Here is an 18,813-nt window from a genome sequence, read left to right on the forward strand (position 1 = left end):
AGCAATTAGGATCAGGGTACCGTATTTTTCTGCTGTATCTACAAGTTGGTATTGAATGTGAGATCTTAAATAGAGCCTTGCAGATTCTTTATAATCATGGTTGAACTAAAATCTCTGGTTAATTAAAGTTAAGTTATTTCGGAGGTTGTCCCTCACTATCTCATGAAAATGAGAGTCTGCTTGTTTATACAAAAAACACTGAACTTGAACTACAGGATTGTTTGGATTGACTCACAGGGGTTTTTACACATTATTAGAAAACTGCCATTGAAAAGCACATTTTTTGACACAAATGCCCAATCAAGGCTTCTTGAAAGCTAATGAGACAGGCTTCTGCAACAGCCAAACTGCATTTTGAAACCTGTCACAGATATTTCCTCAATACTGGTTGGATCTCAGTTTTCTTGGGACAGCCTTTTAATGATGGAAATCAATGGATAAACACCAAATTAAATCTTGTAAAAAAAAAAAAAAAAAAAAAACACTATAAACCACAAGTTTAAGAGCAGCCATTCCATTTTGATTTTCAAGCTCTTGTAGGTCTATGATCCTTGTGTATTCTGCACAATGTTCACAATTGTAACAGCCAGAATAAAACTTAATCGTGGCGGTAGCTGCGAATTTAAACTTACTTTAGGGTATGGTAAGAAAAAGAGAAAGCAAGTAGACATTTTTGAAATGTTACCATTTAATAAATTGAATCTGAAGTGCTAAAGTTTTCTTACACTTTATACAATCAACTTAATCTTTGTACAACCTTAAACCATGGATGCTATGCAAACAGAAGCATGTGTTCACAAATGGACTTGAAAAATTGGACTCCTTCATACATCATGTAAATGTTCACTATCAGTTAGGATTCACCTTCCATATAGAATTTAGCTGCTTTTAACAATTTTACAAAAAAAAAAAAAACCATCCGATTGGTATCAGAGGTAGATCCTCATTATTGTTGCTCCATGATTGTATCGATTTAGTTTTGTAGTCACTTTAGGAATTGAACTCAAGAGAGGGAAAATAGTAAAAGCTGATGGATGCCAACAGGTCATCAAGGTTGATCGAAAGTTGGGATTGAATTTCTGTCCAAGAAAACGTTCCTCTCTTATACCTAAGATAGAGGCATTATTAATAATATCCAAAATAGCTAATCTGCACAGGTAAATTTCAGAAGCTGGATGTGGTCATGGCCAAATTGTGTTAAAATGAAACGAAATTCCTGCCGGCTACAGTTGATTTTCCGTGTTGGCAGCGACGACTCCAACATCCGAAGTTTTTGACCCACCTACCAAAGTGATGGTTCAAAAGTAGATGGACGCAAATGTTTGAGCTTTAAGAGTTTCTTGGGAGGTTGCAGCCCTGCCTATCAAATCCAAAAAGTGAACCACATCCAGCTGCAGAAATTCTTCTCATGAGACTGCTAGATTTTGGCAATTATTGATACTGTTTCTAATGGAATCAAAAAGTTGGCAAGGCTTTGTTGGGACTGAAGAAAAATGTATTTTGATCAAAAAATTGTTTGCAGGTGTAGTTTTTGGTCCTGTAAACTGAGAAAGTCTTGGGAGAGAAATGATGAGTTGAGCAAAATAAAATTTTTGGATACTGGGAGGCAGGGTTGATCTTAAGTAATGAGAACTCAGTGTAAAGTTTTCGAATACCTGCACAAAATCACCCTTTCCTCTTAGGAAACAGTCATGTTTTGATCTATAATCCTCTAATACCAAGGATTTTTCCAACCTCTAGAAATCGATGGTAATTTTCCAGGAGCATATCTTGAAAATCGCAATTTTGTTTGAAGCTTCTTTGAGAAGCTTTCAGTTACTTTCAAGAAAATATTCATAAAGCGAAGTCCATAAGCATCCTCAACTTCTGCTTGCATAGTGTCCTTACTTTACAATACAAACCACACAAATGAATATAGTCACATAAAATGAATAAAAAAAGGGAGGAATAAATAAAAATAAACAAAACTTGCAGACTGCACTGTACAGAAACTTGATACGACAAAACAATCAACAAAGTTAATGAAACATTTTATCACCTAAAATAATAAGTCGCACTTAATACTTTAAGCATTTAAAGTGAAATTGCACATGTATTTATTCAAAAACTTAAATTCAATCAAATATTTGACGAGAAACCCACCACCAGGGCTGGGAATTTTTGTTAACTCTAGTTTCTTCCTCACAAAGTTAAAATGGTTTTTTTAAGTATGCATTCTTGATAGTTTTAACAAGAAAGACATATTATATTTTGTGGAAACACTGTAAAATAAAAAATACAAGAAACTGGAGGTCAAAAAAGGGTCACTGAGCCTATTCGTAAGACTATAAACATAAATTTTGCTTTGCTATGGAAAACTCACTGACAGATAAAAAAAATACAGACAAATGATGCTGCAACCAGAAATTAGGAATCAATGTTACTGATGTGAGAATTTTTTTGAGGAGAAAAGGGGGAGGCTGGATTTAAAGGTTTAGCACAAGTTGTGGTCAATGAAGGTGCTGTTCCTTGCTTCGAGCAATATCAATGCCCTAGGTCTAGTAAAGACTCTATCTACCTTGATGAACAGATGGCATTAATACTTGTTATTGAATGAAGAAGAAAACGAACATCAACAGGAAAAGTAGAGACTTCATAGAAAATTTTCCAGAATTTTCTGTCAAAATATGAAATAGGAAGGATAAAACTGAATAATATGTCAGATGCCCTTACAAAATGTTTTATACCCTTTTTTATGATTTAATTAAATAGGTTATCAGAAATAATGGGATCTCAGTTTGTAAATTATCATATCCAAGATATCCTTTTTTCAAAAACAACTTTTAAAAACACCGCAATAATGAATACTATGGTTTCTTCCAACATGGCTTAATCCGTGATGTATGTGGAATTGTGCTTGTGCAAATGTGGGCAACACTTATATTAAGTGTCGAATCAAGGGTAAAAGAAACGACAGTATGCACTACTGCGGTGAAATACAATACCATTCACCTTATTTCTAAAACGGATGTCCTTGTTCTTTTAAAGAGTAGAAATTTGGGCTTTGGACTTATTTTGTTATTCTGTGTCTGTCGCATAATACAACACCATGATACAACCGATTTGGCACAACTTAGTAAATTACCTCATGAGACCATGAATCGACAGTTGAGCTCCCAAACAACGTATCTCGGTTTGGTTGATTGATCTTGCAGACTTCCTGTCATACTTCATTTTTTAAATGGAGAAATACTGAACTTCTACTATTAAAACTTCCGAAATTATTCTTTTCTACTCAAAGCAAATTCTGAAAAAATTTCAAGGAATGATGTTGATTTGTTCTCCTATAAAAAATTAAAAGAGGAGGGAAGATTTTTAAATACCGCAAACAAGGTACATGGTTTGGGAGCTTCACCGTCGATATATGTAGATCTAACCATTAATACAACAACCTGTGAGTCCATACAGCAAGAAACTTGCAAATCATAGTTGCTGTAAAAAACCAGATCCGATACCCTGAATTACATGCTCACTTCGGACGTCAACTACCAATTGTTTGACCTCTTCCGCAAGAAGAACACAGAGCATTAATCTAGTTTCATGTCACATAAAGTTTACAAAGTTTATCATATAGTTTCAAGTAAAGATTTTTAACAAATAAATCGATACGAAGGTTCAAAATTTTAGGTCCACATTGCAGCAAAAAGAGTTGACATTGGGTTCCAAGAGGAAACGAAAGGTTCATAATACAACTTGTGAAGCAAAAAAAGATTATAAGTTTCTTTTAACGTTTATATATATATATATATATATACACCACACACTATTAACCCTGTGATAGTATTATCCGGTTTCTTCTAAAGCAGGAAAGAGCTTGATGCAAAAACGGCTTTTTTCGCCCCCCCTATGGAAGTTCTTCAGACTTTGTCTATTGATTACTCATACTTGAGCGCTTCTTTTCCCAAATTTTCAGACCCCCAAAAAATTTTGGGGGGGAGCTAGGGGGGGTGGAAGTCAAAACCTATGAACCTCGATATCTCTTGAACAAAGAAAGATATTGAAGTCCAGTTTGGACGAAAAATCGTCTAAAATTGCATACTTTAAGATTCTAAAGGTCGAAATCCCGATATCACATTTTTAAGTCAACATATGTGCTTTTTTCCAGTTTTTAGGCCTAGAAAATTTCTTTTAAACGAAAAATTTACAAAGATCTCAATTTTTTATTTGAACCAAAACCAGTTTTTTAAATTGTTCGTCTTTTTCCGCATCCAACGAGTGGTCCATTAAGCTGGGGAACCAAACGGTTCCGGAGTTATGATCGATTGAAGTTTCCGCTCAACGCGCGCCGACCGATTTTCGCGCGCAAAAAAGTCGGATTTGACTGTTATTAGATCAGATTGAATGTTCAAACTGAGCAAAATGCTTTATTAGGGACTCTTGAGGGTCGCTGAGTTCAGAAATTACAGATACTTCCAAATAATTTACGTTTTTAAAATTACAGCTCCGCAGCGCTATTTTAGAGGCCCACTGAGCGCCGACCGGTCGCTCAGTGGTCCTGTCCGAAGCTGCAATTTTAAAAACGTGAATTTTTTGGAAGTATCGGTAATTTCTGAACTCATCGACCCTCAAGAGTCCCTAATAAAGCATTTTGCTCAGTTTGAACATTCAATCTGATCGAATAACAGTCAAATCCGACTTTTTTGCGCGCGAAAATCGGTCGGCGCGCGTTGAGCGGAAACTACAATCGATCATAACTCCGGAACCGTTTAGTTCCCCAGCTTAATGGACCACTCGTTGGATGCGGAAAAAGACGAACAATTTAAAAAACTGGTTTTGGTTCAAATAAAAAATTGAGATCTTTGTAAATTTTTCGTTTAAAAGAAATTTTCTAGACCTAAAAACTGGAAAAAAGCACATATGTTGACTTAAAAATGTGATATCGGGATTTCGACCTTTAGAATCTTAAAGTATGCAATTTTAGACGATTTTTCGTCCAAACCGGACTTCGATATCTTTCTTTGTTCAAGAGATATCGAGGTTCATAGGTTTTGACTTCCACCTTCCCTAGATCCCCCCCAAAATTTTTTGGGGGTCTGAAAATTTGGGAAAAGAAGCGCTAAAGTATGAGTAATCAATAGACAAAGTCTGAAGAACTTCCAGAGGGGGGGCGAAAAAAGCCGTTTTTGCATCAAGCTCTTTAAAATATAGATCCCCATAATGACTTACTAATTTGAAAAAATTAAAATGAGTTGGTGTCTGCAGCAATAAAATGCTAAAATTTGAAAAGAGGCGATCCCAATTTAATACAGTTGATGTTTGAAAGAGATATTGCAAATGAGAGTATTTTGTTGTTGTCGTTGACTATACAATTTACGAGGTAAATCACATGCCCAATATTCCTTTTAAGGTTTAGGTGAAAAATTGATCGGTAACTACAACCAAATGTCTACAACTGAAAACTTCTCCAATAATTCTTCAGAGGCTCATCTTTAACCACTTGGAAAACCATTTTGAACGTAACTGCCGACAAAAACTGGATTACTTCAAGTTAAAAGAGTTGTTAACAACTCAAACTATGTGTGTAGAAGTTTTTTGATTCAATCTATAGCGTAACAGAAGATGATGTCTCCGTTTTTGGCTTCTACTTTGATGTAGTAAAGGCTTTTGACCTCATTAATCAAAACTAGAGCATTGTGCATAATACAGATCATACTGATGTTCATTCCCTCAATTTTTTAGAGGCATCTCCAAATGAATTAAAAAATGATTAGGTATGAGCTTGTACATAGGTGATTTTAATTGTTCGATTTAACCAGCCAACTGCTGCTACTATCGTTATTTTAATAATATTTTATTTGCTAACTGGGAAACAATTGCCTTAGGGGTTACCTCTTCTCCTCCATGAGACACAAACCAAACATAATATTCTTTAATAATCTTACTTAATTAGGCTTTCTTTCTAATCTTGAGCAAAAAATAGGAAAATTAGGTATTCATTCTTGATAAATTCTTTCTGAAGAAACGTTGATTAATGTTGCAGGGCAAATGTTCACCATTTTAAGGTAAAAAAAGGGAGGAATTTCTGAAAAAGATCATTGTTTGTTTTGTTTAAGTGATGCATTTATAAAAAGATGCAACTTAAGGGGGAAATAGAGGAAAACAGGCTCTTCAATTGATGGGAAGGTTTTCCTTTTCGCTCTTCCTCAAGGAAAACCCTGGTTCTGGCTAAAATCTGAATTCAAACAAGGGTGAGCAGAGAATGACTGAAACAAAATTTAAGGAAAAGGAGGAGAAACTTTCACCTTTCTTGGTATTCATGGGCGGATAGAACCAAAGTTCCCATGGACATGGAGTCTAGACTTCGAAAATATTTTCTGACATACCCTGGATAGGTATTAAATACATGATTTTATGGAATAAACTGTAATAATTCTCTGAGAGTATTTAGGGAAAAAGTATGACTCATTGATATGGCTCCTTGATCAAACAAAAATTTTCATGAAATTCTTTCTTAAAACATGCTATTAACATTTATCAACTCTTAAAACAGGTACGAAAAACATTAAAAAAATTACTAACTAAAAGATTTCAAGTAGAAAAAGACAGGTAGAAGAATACATAGGTAGGCTGAAAGGATTCTCTAAATGTAATAATTAAAAATTAACTGATTGAGACGAAGGGAATGATGGGTATCGTCTTTTAACTATTGATACAGTACTCCTGCATGTAGGTCTATGCCGGGATTGCCAAAAAAATTAGGTCTATGCAAGGGTTGCCAAAAAAAAAATAGGTCTATGCAAGGATTGCCAAAAAAAAATTAGGTCTATGCAGGGATTGCCAAAAAAATTATCAGAAAATAATATGCCAATATGAAAGAAATAACTGTCCAAAATGAGGAAGTAAACGACAAACATCACAGTTGGAATAAATCCTTTGATCATATAATTTATAGATTCCTCTATGGATATGTAAAGAAAGTATAAAACATATCATCCTACAATACGAGGAATAAAGCATTTGTGAGTGTCGGAGGGTTGTTGAGCTTAATCAAAAAAAGAGAATAAACCATCCTTCTAAAAGTTCTTCCTCCATTGTATGGGCAAAAATATTACAGTGACACGCATGACATTCTGCTCTTTATTATTTACAAGAGCGTTTTTTTTATAAAAGAAATCTATTTTTAAATAACACTACTGTATGGTATGTTATCTGGCTTGTTGACACTTCTGTACATTATCTGAGTTAAAAAATTCTGAGGAATACTGTAGACTCAGCTCATCTGAGGTACACAAACGAACCAATGACATTCTTGTGGATGTTTCGTTGTAAGATTCAAACAATTAGATGAAGATGGAGATGTAAGGACAGATTTCATGGAAAGGAAGGTGAATGGAAAGACAATTCCTTGTGAGCCAGAAGAGGAGAATGAAATGAGAAAAGGAAGGAAAAAGGATGTACTGTACTTGATATTGGGACTCTAGTTCTGTCTGGCCCCTTCACTCCCACAAAGGGAACTGTTTCATACAGTGTTTTAACTTCAACTGACGCCATTTACCATATGTGGCTAAGAATCAGACTTAAATGTGTCAAAATAAGAGGCATTGACTGAGAGAGACAGCTGAGACATTGGCACAGCCCTGGTTTTCATTGCGCCCTTGCATTTTGCAAGTTAGAGGTCTTTATGGCTCCTAAAAAAGTAAAGTTGGCGCCCAAAAATTTGGTTTCCTTACTAAATAGCTCCTAAAATTTTTGTATTAAGTTAGAACACGGGCTCTACTCTTTTCTTACACGAAATTCCATAAACTAGTACCCCTCATTTAGACATTGAAGTTTGAAACATCATTGTGTACATTGCCATGCTACAATTCTTATCAACTAAAATCATCCAATATTTTTTTGATGCGGAAAAAATACTGTCTAGTTATTATTTTTATTTTGCTACTTTACATATGCTCGGCCCCGAAAAGACTGACAACCCCATGCACACTTTTCACAGCATGAACTACAAATTGGATTGGAGCGGTAAAAATCAATCAACGAGAAAAATCAAATAACAAAACAAAAGATAAAAATAAAAACGAAAATAAGTAACAAGACTTAGTCTAATAAAGAACTTGGTCAATGAAATTCATCAAACAATATTAAATACAATTTACAAGACAGATATGAGGACGATAATTTAGAGGAGCAAAGAAACTGTAAGGATATTTAAAGAGTACATTATGAGTTATAGAGAAATGTATAAAAGATAAAACAAGCAAGTTTTGGCTTGAATTGGGGGCATCGTGGTTGGAAGGAGAGAAGTGCATTCTCAACCAACAACACATCAATGCTGAGTACTAATTGAACAAAAGAAAAAATAAATAAATAGATACATAAATAAATGAATAAAACGTAAAAGACTGTCAATTCAGTAAGAGGAACTATGATTAAGCCTGGTCTGTTGTGGATGTTCACAGCTTTCTGAGGAGGCTAAATATGACTAAATACTATTTTACTTGAATTTGAGATGCAATATGAAACGCAAAAATATGCCACATGAGATACACTCTTTGAGGGATATTTTCTTCTTCTTTGGATACCAAAAATTCAGATTACGTAAATTATGCAATCTCATCTTTAACATGAAACTTTTGGAATTCAAGAGAAAGCACAGTATCAAATTCACGTTTTATGCAAGAGAGCTATCAAAAAGATTCAACAGCAGTATCTACTGTGATTAAACCAGTGTATTTTGATATTTTGCACCTGTTTGATCAGAAAATCTGGTAAAGTCATCTAGGAAAAAGGTCAGAAAGTGATTGCAAAGTTAACTTTTGCAGACACGTGACATCACTAGTTACAAAAAAAATTAATCGCAAACATCCCGGAAACAGTGAATCCATAAAAAAAGTGTACCCTCTGAAAATTGTCTAAAATTTAATTTACTACTGTATATTTAAAAAAAGACTAGGTAAAATCCTTTAACTGATATTTGCATGCACCCAGTGACATCAATATGTAAAAATTAACATTTAATAATTAACTAGCTTTATAATTTTATTAACTCGCAATCACCCTCTTTTTTTTCTCTATGCTTCAACCCAAATTTTTAGTTAAATATTTTTAAATCAAACAGGTGCAATACATTGAATATCTTTATACATTCAGCAATTGCTTGAACAACAGCAGCTGTTGTTGATTTCTTTCAAAATTTTTCCTCTTCTTCTATACAAATTGTTTCCAAAGTTGATAAATGAGCTTTTTGGCAAGGTTAGTTCACATTTTGAAGGAATTACGTGGCAACTTATGTACTAAAATTGGACTGAAGAGGCCGCAAAATTTCACTACATATCTACACTTGCTCCCATTGCAATAGCTTAAAAAGCATTTGAACAATTGGATTAGCTGTCACCCTGCCTGCAGACAAGAGGCAAAACTGAAAAATGGGATGGGTTGGTGGCACTCCTACACCTTAGTAGCCTGCGTGACCATCCAAAATGTGATATACTTAATGGATTAATTAATTTTAAATGTGCATAATAAACTGACTAACTCAATCAGCTTAATATAAAAAGAAAGTGAGCTCTGAGCATCCACTAGGAACCATTAATGCTGTTCTAAAACGTTCATAAAATACGCCAATTACTTGGGTATTTATTAAATTTGACCCATTATGAAATATTTTGGCAACATCGGCACCAAAATTACTGTAAAATGACATACAGTTAGGCAAGTGAAAATCAGGACAAAAAGTGTGTAAGAATTAAAACAGTAAAAATTAATGAGGGCATGAAAATCAATGAGAAAATTATTTATAATTTGATCCCAAGTGCAAAGAAGAGAAAACTCATACCTTTAGTGAGTGACTGACTGAAGAAACACTTACAAAAGAAGGATGAATCAAGACCCAAAAAGAAGTGGTAACAGCAATCTTCTATAAAATCAAATGATAGCTCCAATTTTGCTAGAATCACAGAACTGAAAAGTAAAAAGGACTTTCTCTCAAAGGCATGTAACGTAAGAAATTCAGTAACAAAATCTGATTTAATAAAATTCGTACAAGAAAAATCTCTTGTTAGGTGCCAGTTTAGTTTTTAAGGCTCTCTTAAAGACACATGACATACTTATATTTTTCACAGAATACAGCTTTGCAAAAGTCTTTCACCACTCTGATAGTTTTTTTGGTAACTGAACTATTGAGTTGAAACTTCTGAAGTATTCCTGAGTAAAAAAAACTAGTTTTTTGTCTCTGAATTTTGAAAAGAACCCCTTCTGATGGGGGGGGGGGGGGGGGCTTGGACCCAAACTCTTCTTTTCAGGCAGTGACCCCTACTTTGTGATAAATTAGTGGAGAGGGCTTGAAAAAAGGAGATTTTTGAGACAAAGTTCAAGTTTTTATCTATGGTGGTTGGTTAAGTTCAAAACCGCCAAAACATCATCTTGGCTATGTATGAATAAATTTGCTCCGAACTTGGTATCCGGTAGTTTTTTGGAACTCTGAACATGAACTCAATACTAGTGATTCAAAATACCTAATTCCTCATGAGATGGCGACCTAAAAATGGCGGAAAACCAGTATCTTTTTGTGTTTTTTATTTTCAATAGATTTACTTCACACCTGGACGAGGGTTTGTTGGGATGCTAAAGACAAGGGTTCAATTTTTTTAGGATAGTCGTAAAGAAAAGTCGATAGAAACTACTATTTTGGGGGAAGGGGGGGGGGGGGGGGTTTGATGACTCTTCGTGAAATTGAAAGAAGAATGGATTGTATGTACTTACCCATAACAATGACTTTTTATCTAATGAAGGTGGCGTCAAGAAGGGGCAGTGAGAAATAGATTCTGCAGTTTTTGAACAGTATTCTTATCTAAGGTACAAAGGTCAAAATCAAACGTTTCTTTGGTAATTTCATATTGCCCGGTTTCTGCTATCACTTGGACAACCTTCTGCAACTCTGAGTCATCCTCTAAATTCATGATTTTTCGCTGTAGATTCTTCAACTCTGTTACGTATTCATCTGTGAATTTGAGCTCTGGTGAAACAGGCGACCATGATTGGGGTGACTTACGCTCTTCTTTGACGAGCCTTTTTACAGGACTTGGAGATCTTAGAATATGGTTATTCTGTTCATTTTCTGCATGCTTTGTATCTGAAAACTCAAGCCTTGTGTTAGATTTATTAGGAACTATTTCTTCAACTTTTTCTCTTTCTTTTTCCCGTTCTTTATCTTTTTCTTTGTCTTTCTCTTTACTCTTCTTCTTTTTGTGTTTTTTTGTGCTACTTGTATCTTTGGTACTGTCACTTTTTGATGATTTCTTTGCTTTTTTCTTAGCTGTTATGATAGAATCCTCGCTGTCACTATCCCTTTCTCTTGCTCTGCCTCCCCTTTTTTTAATGACAGTTACTACTGAGTCATCACTATCACTATCCTTTTGCTTGGTGATTTTTGACATTTCAGCAGGTTCATCTTTGATGGCAGGAGGTAGCACAGGAGGAGGAGGGGAAGGTGGTGGTGAAGACATGGAAGGCTCATCATCTTCAGACGACATCATGGCATCACTCTCAGACTTATCTGACAATTCATCAAGCAGAGCTCCAAGAGGGTTCTTAATTTTCTTTGGGCTCGGCGGTTCTGGTTTAATCATTAGCTCAGGTGTTGATGGCCTTGGCATTGGAGCAGGTGACGGTTTCTTAATCTCACTATGCTTCGTTTCTGATTGTTTACTATCTAGTTTTTTCTCAGTCTTTTCCTTCGCAGCAGAATCTTCTTTCTTTTGCTTCTCTTTTTTCTTGTGTTTGTGATGCCGGTGCTTCTCTTTTTCTTCTTCTGCTGGTCTTTCTTTTTCGCTGAGTTTAATTTCTTTTGTTTTTTCTACTTTTTCTTCTTTGATACTTGGTATTTTGGGAGACTTTTTCACACTCTCTTTTTCCTTACTGATAAGAATGTCTAATTTTACTTTATCAGTCTTATCAATTTCTCTTTCTTTTTCTTTGTCTTTTTTCAGCTCAAGCTCTTTTTCTTTCTCTCTTTCACGTTCTTTCTCTCGTTCCCTTTCTTTTTCTCTTTCTCGTTCTCTTTCCCTTTCTTTTTCCTTTTCCTTCTCTTTTTTCCTTTCTTTTTTCTTTTCTAATTTCAGTTCAGAGTGACTTTTACCTGATTTATCCGACTTTTCTTTGGTTTCTTTCTCCTTATGCTCTTTCAGTTTGTCTTCATACTTTTCTTGCTTCTCTTGCTTTTCTTTCTTTTTCTCCTCTTTGAGACTCTGCTGGTTTTGAACTTTATCCAGGTTTACTTTCTCTTTACTACTTGGCTGATTTTGAAGTTTTTCTTCCTTTACTTTTTCTTTATCTCTGTCCTTATCTTTTTCTTTTTCTTTATCTCTTTCTTTTTCTCTTTCCCTTTCTTTTTTCTTTTCCTTATCTTTTTCTCTGTCCTTTTCTTTTTCCTTTTCTTTATCTTTATCTTTCTCTTTATCTTTTTCATGATCTTTTTTAGAGCTGACAAGCGCCTTCTCTTTATGTGCTCCATTCTTGTGTTTCGATGATTTTTCAGATGAGTGAACCTGTTGAGAAGGAACATAAAACACATTAGAGATAAAGTATTCTAGCTGAAATTTTAAATGCAAAGTGAAGATTACAATCTCATGGATAGGCAATTAAATCTGCCAGTCATAATTGAGATCCAGGTTTCTCAATTTTGACACTTCTAACTTAAAGTGCCTACTCTAAGCGCATACTATTGTACTCTACATACTTTTTGTGTACTCACCTCTGCAGTTGAACATTATTCATTGCTGAATTTAGGGAATTACCTAGAGGATGGTGTTTAATAAGTTAGAGAGGGGTCTTCTGAAGAAACATTTGGGAGGGTAAAACTGACTAATTATTTCAGTTGCAATAAGATCACATAGCTAGATGAGAAAGGTCAAAACTTCGACCACATTCCTCAGCCCATTCACTGCAAAGAAAGCTAGGATGAAAATTGTAGGGGGATAGGAAGAAGTTTGTCGCACCTGTTTCTCTGATGAGTGTTTCTCAGTAGCAGAACTAGCTTTATTTGAGGGCTTTGACACTTGTTGGTTTTCTTTTTTGACCGTTTTAATAGGTGTTCCAAACAGAGCAGCAAATGAATTACTTGGTTTAATGTCATCTGCTTTTGATGGTTCCTAGAAAAAAAAGAAAGAAATGATAATACATAAGATTATGAAAATTTTAGGGTGTTTAATGGGATTGTCAACCCAAAAAACGAATTGGGCGAAATCAAAAGCCCAAGGTGGGGTACAAACTCTCGAGTCAACTGCCTCAGTTTACATGCAAAAAGCACCTAAAGTTAGGTTCGTGACTCCACATGGAGAACCAAGGCAGTGATACACGTATTACCGTACCGAAGTATTGAGGTTTTTGTTGTTTTTGACCTCCGAGGCTACAAGACTGACTTCCTTCAGCTTTTATTTTCAATGAGAGTTTTTCTAATGATCTCTACACACTGCAGCATTTGGTTTTTAAAATTTAGTGATTGACTTTACCAAATTATTCAGAATTCAAGTTAATAGATCTTCAAGTCTATGGGGCCCCAAGGAACCTTAGTTGGAGCAGTTCTTTCTAACCTCAGCTGGATCCTTGAAATATTATTATGATTAATGGAGGAATATTTTCCAAGTTTAAGATATCCGACATTTTTGGGATCAAATCGTTTGGACAAGAGGTCAATATTAAGATCCTCTAGGTAATTCCCTAAATTCAGCAATGAATAATGTTCAACTTAAAATTTAAAAGGCACAATCAGTTTTCAGTTAATATTACTGATATTGATTCATTTAGAAATTTTAACCCAATTCCGCTACATTGCCTGCCATCCTTCGTTGCCCTACATTCTCATCATTTACAACACCAGACAGATGGGCCATGGAGGGAATTATTTTGCACTGGGCGGCAAAAACTTATATCCAGCTCTGATAATACCTTTTTGTAATGAGTAGAAAAAGATCTAAGAGACAAATTGGCATAAACTCCAGGTTGCTAAACATAGAGTTCATTGTGAAAAAGACTGAACTAGACATCAACCGTGCGGACAAAATGGAGGAGCCTTTTTAAAAAAAAAAAAAAAAAACTTACCTTGACTTTGTGTTTTTTCAAAGACTGACTGTCACTGGTAGGTTTTGACTTAGATGATAAACTAGACTGTACTTTATTTTCGTTATTCGCTGCGGAAGTAATACAATTTAAACTAGCATTACTGTGACTATTGTTGGTTAAACTTTCACTGCCAACTCCAATCTGTAACAAACAAAATGTGAACAATTATTGAATGCTTTTACATCTACTGTTAAAAAAGGCACCAAACGCAGTGACAGTACAGATCGGCCAAAATTTGTAGGTAATAACTGTAAGGACCGTAACTGTAACTGTATTTAGACTGCAGATTGTTTGCTGTCACTTTACACCCAATTGTACAGAAGGTGTTTACTAAGGAGGAAGATAATTTTTTTTGAGTTAAATTTACCTAGATTAAGTTAAACAATTCAAGCAATATTACCCAGAACTTGCTCATCGTATGTTGAGTAAAAAAAATGACCCAACAGATGAGTAATGATGTAAAAAAGATTTGATTTTGGTCTCTCATTACGTTGAACGAGCTTTATCACCCTTCATGAAAGAAAGTATGTGCGCATTGATAGGCTAACATTTTAGATCATTGGCACAGCATAAACTTGTTTCTCTGCCGCCTGTTTCAAGGGGTCAGAAAAGCCATGGAGATTCTTGGTAAACTGCTATGTAAAGGCAATGCTAAGGTCAGGGCACATCACTAAAAATTGTAAAAACATTCAAGTTAAGGGTTGAATCCTGCTCACAGAAAAGCTATAATAAATTTAAAAAGTTCATACTTACACCACCACCTTTGATTAGATTCCGTCGAAAGTCCTCTGAAGGATTGTTGAAGATATACTTTTCTCGAATTATATTTGAGATTGGAGGACCACTATGTTGCAAAGTGAGATCGTAATTGAATTTGATTTTTCGTGGTTCATCTTTTGACTTTACATAGATATCAATCGGTAAAGAAAACCCAGCATAGCCTGACTCTTTGACCTTGTACGGCGGGTCTTTAATAACTAAAAAAGGAAACAGAGGTAAAGATAGAGGATAACAAGTAGTACATGATAAAAAGTAGAACCTAACTCAACGATTTTGTAGGCAAATCTTGTAAAAAGAAAGACACAAATGAACTGACAATGAATCGAAAAGAGTTGCAGATGGATAATTTGGATTTGTTGTACACACATTTGTTGTTTGTTGTTTTTGAAATTTGAATGAGTCAGAAAGATGGTAGCTGAAGGTGTTTAGAGGGTTTTACTTGCCAAATGCATTTTGCCAACACTCTAAGAATTCACTAAATAGGTACACTTTCTGATTGGTTTCTCCTTTTTGTGACTGTCGGAATTTGAAAACTTGCTAGCTTTGAATAAAACCTGGGAGAAACTTGACATTTCGCTTGGAGATTTTTGATGGGTCAAATGAAATTTGGCAGTCTTTCACAGACTTATTTAGCTGATTAATAAAGCAAGTGGTTTTACATGGAGAATCATCTTGGACATTAAAATTTGATTGCTGGAACTTTCAGCAGGCTACAGTTTTACAAAAAAAAATGGTCATACCTCGTTTTGGTTTATGGAAGGTTTCATGCAAATGAAAGACGACCTTATCAATAAAGTAGTGGATGTCGGTATTGTCAGCACCCCGGACAAAAACCTCCCAGTCATGGGTAAAGCCCTCTTGGGTGCGCTTGTTACGCAGAGCTGCTTCATGGCCAATTTCAAAAATCACCTTGACACACTGCAAAACAGAATGATTAGAAATTAATTCCATTTAAATAGAGCCATGATAAAGTAAACGATAGATAAAATCAACCTAATAAGATTCCTGAATTCCCTTCTACAGTATAATTCATCAGACATACAGGCTAAGTCAAGAATTAATAAAGGTACATTTATGAGGAGATGGACCGTTGAGGCAAATTTGGTTTTAAAAAAATTGTTTTGCAGGGCTTTGGCAAAGCTGTTAGGATAGTCTGCTGACTACAAGCAATGCATATACACTTGCTAAATCTTGTCCAGGTTCTCATGATTTTTTCCAGTGATGATGAGATCAATTCATTCCTAGAAGCATCTATGTCTAGATGCCTACCTGACCAGCTGTAACTAAAGGTGCATTATCGAAGTAAACTTACCTTATATCGTTTAGTCCTACTGTTTACAGAATGCAACAGTCCCAACGACCTCTAGAAATCATTCAGTATTGGGCATTTAAAGTAAAAAACATGTAAACCATCAGATGATTCAAATGAAGTTGAATAATGTTAACAGTTTAGCATTACTTGATTTCAATTCCAAATGTTCTTTGAGGTGTTGTCAGCTCGGTTGGTACTTGCTTACATTCCACTTGCAAGCTATCGTGATGCAATCATCCAATAACGATCAAGGATTGACCGTGGCTTGATCATGAGCGAAGTCAATCCTCGATCCCTATAGGACAACTATATTGCGGTCGCTAGCAAACGGAAAGAAAACAAATGACAACAAAGCTAATGACATCTCTAAAAAGTTTACTTTAACAATACACTTTAAAGTTACAGCTGAGAAACAATTTTAAACTCCAAGAGGGAGACCTTCACTCGGAGGATCAAACCTGCATGCCATGTTATCAATGTGACTGAGCATCTACTAGCGAAAGAAAATAGGTACAATTTAGTCATCATATATTGAGGTAGAAGTTAACCTCCCATCAGCATTTCTCAACAGGTTGATGCATGTTTTCCAATGGCAAGACTGATGAAAGCTGACAAGAACATGATTTAATTTGTCTCAAAATATGATGAGCGAGCTTTAATTAATCACTGGAGTATTGGGTTTCCTTCAAATTAAAGGGAGATGCACACAGAACCTACATGCTGGTCCAGTATGAAATATACCTCTCGCAGTTCTCTTCAACATCTTTTGGTATCAAAACAAGCCTCAGTTTTATTTTTAGGTATCCCTCATTGTTCAGTTCAGGCGATCCTTCACCATTACTTCATCAATGCGCTTAGATAACGACTGCAGAAAAGTAACTACCAAATTGGGAGACTAACTTCAATTTGATACAGAAGAACTTAAAAGCTTGATGATAAGGGACCACATGTATTCATTGCAATTTTTGAAGCAACATAGATGACCATGATGACTACAGATATAAAATGACAGGGAATTTATTATACACTAATTTCATGGAAGACAGTGGAGAAAATGAATTATTGGCGGCTAAAGATGCTTCCAAAAATCTAGCCAAAAATTAACTTTTGGAACAAGTGTGTGAGAACAATGATTGCAGCTATGGACAGGTAAAAGTGGGTTGTCATGCAACCGAATTACTGTTGTTTGAGGCCCACATTTGAGGAGGCCTTGAAAAAGGTAGGCACTCATGGCCAAGGAAATAATTTTTATTAGCGAATAGCACATGCAAACAAATGCGACGCATGAGACAGCTTAGCAAAAATTGAAACTGAGTGTGAAATGGAGAGAGAAACACTATCAATTAGATGCAATAACATGTTTTAGAGACTGAAAAATATTAGGGATGTTTTCAGTGGATTCAAAAGAGGTTGATTTAGGAAGCACTTAAAAGAAACTTCTGCACCTCTCTTGTTCAATTGGAGAAAAATTCTGATTGTTGTCGACTCATCTTGAATCACAGACTTCTTCATCACAGTTGCAAGACTATAGAAAGAAATGTGGGATAAGATAGGGGGAAATTCGAAGGACTTATTTTTATCCCAGTTATCCATCATTTGCCGTTAGAGGTAATGAAAGTGATTACTACCGACTTTCACTGATTTCAGTATTTTCATTTGCGGGTACCTTGACACAACAGGTATTTGTCAGCGTATGCAACAGGGTCAGACTCATGAGTAATGTTTAGGAGCTTGTTCACAGAGAACCAGAGGAAATACGACAGAGAGTGGTAGCACAAGACTGGTTCCAAGTCAATGGAGTCTACGGGGATTAGGTAGTAGAGGCCTACTAGGATACTAAAACTAATGGGCAATTTAAAATGAAAAGTATACAAACCGAGTAAGCCATGGTGAAATTTATTCCACCATATTAAGTCACAGAGTTTAAGAAAATATCATCAATGCATTTGGTCAACATAGAGTCACAAGCTGACTTCAGGTAAAAAATGAGATAAACAAACGGAATAGCTCATGGCTTGCAGACTAAGATGTGATATCCATATCCACAACACTAATCACTGAATTAGACTGTTTACACGTCTGCAAGAAATCACCGAAGTTTAAGGTTAAGTTGGGGACGCTTTAAACTAGTATGAAATTTCTTACAAAAATATCTACAATAGTTTTTATAATAAACTACAACTGCGACCACATCAGGAAATTACTCGCGTCCAAATTCGATCAGCTCCAGCTCGCGTAATCTGAACCTCACGACGGTCTCTAACCTTAGCCGAAATGTAAACATGTCTCCGGAAGTTCGCGATGAGATATCACAGAAGATATCAATCACTCTTGGTCGATCGCAGTATCGCAGGACCGCTCATCAGAAGAAGAGAATGTTGCATTAATAAATATATTTGAATGCATTTAATTTACTATACTAGATTAATAAGGCGAGCCATGGTTTGGTTAGCATTTTAAACTTTTGAGGTACATAATAAGATATAAGTTGTAAGCAATGCGTTGGCGACGTAGGCAATTTGCTGTACATCAATGTACTGCCGGTGGGTAGAGGGTAGACTGGATACAAACGGCTAACCAGGAACTGTGAAAGTTTTTGGGTGTTCCTGCTCCCTCTCTCTTCC

General features: G+C 35.4%; 1 protein-coding gene across 1 annotated transcript; it reads right to left on the reverse strand.

Annotated features, from left to right (window-relative positions):
- Positions 1-666: 666 nt before the first annotated feature.
- Positions 667-18,525, reverse strand: ear (ENL/AF9-related super elongation complex transcription factor). Its single transcript, XM_019055321.2, has 7 exons — positions 18,066-18,525; positions 15,618-15,795; positions 14,851-15,074; positions 14,077-14,238; positions 12,975-13,127; positions 10,741-12,524; positions 667-9,939 (listed from the first exon to the last, which is right to left on the reverse strand). The coding sequence occupies exons 1-6, from the start codon at positions 18,075-18,077 to the stop codon at positions 10,776-10,778; spliced, it is 2,478 nt and encodes an 825-aa protein (XP_018910866.2). The 5' UTR covers positions 18,078-18,525; the 3' UTR covers positions 667-9,939; positions 10,741-10,775.
- Positions 18,526-18,813: the final 288 nt, after the last annotated feature.

Source organism: Bemisia tabaci, chromosome 1 (genome assembly GCF_918797505.1).
Source record: "Bemisia tabaci chromosome 1, PGI_BMITA_v3".
In the NCBI taxonomy this organism is placed as follows: Eukaryota; Metazoa; Arthropoda; class Insecta; order Hemiptera; family Aleyrodidae; genus Bemisia; species Bemisia tabaci.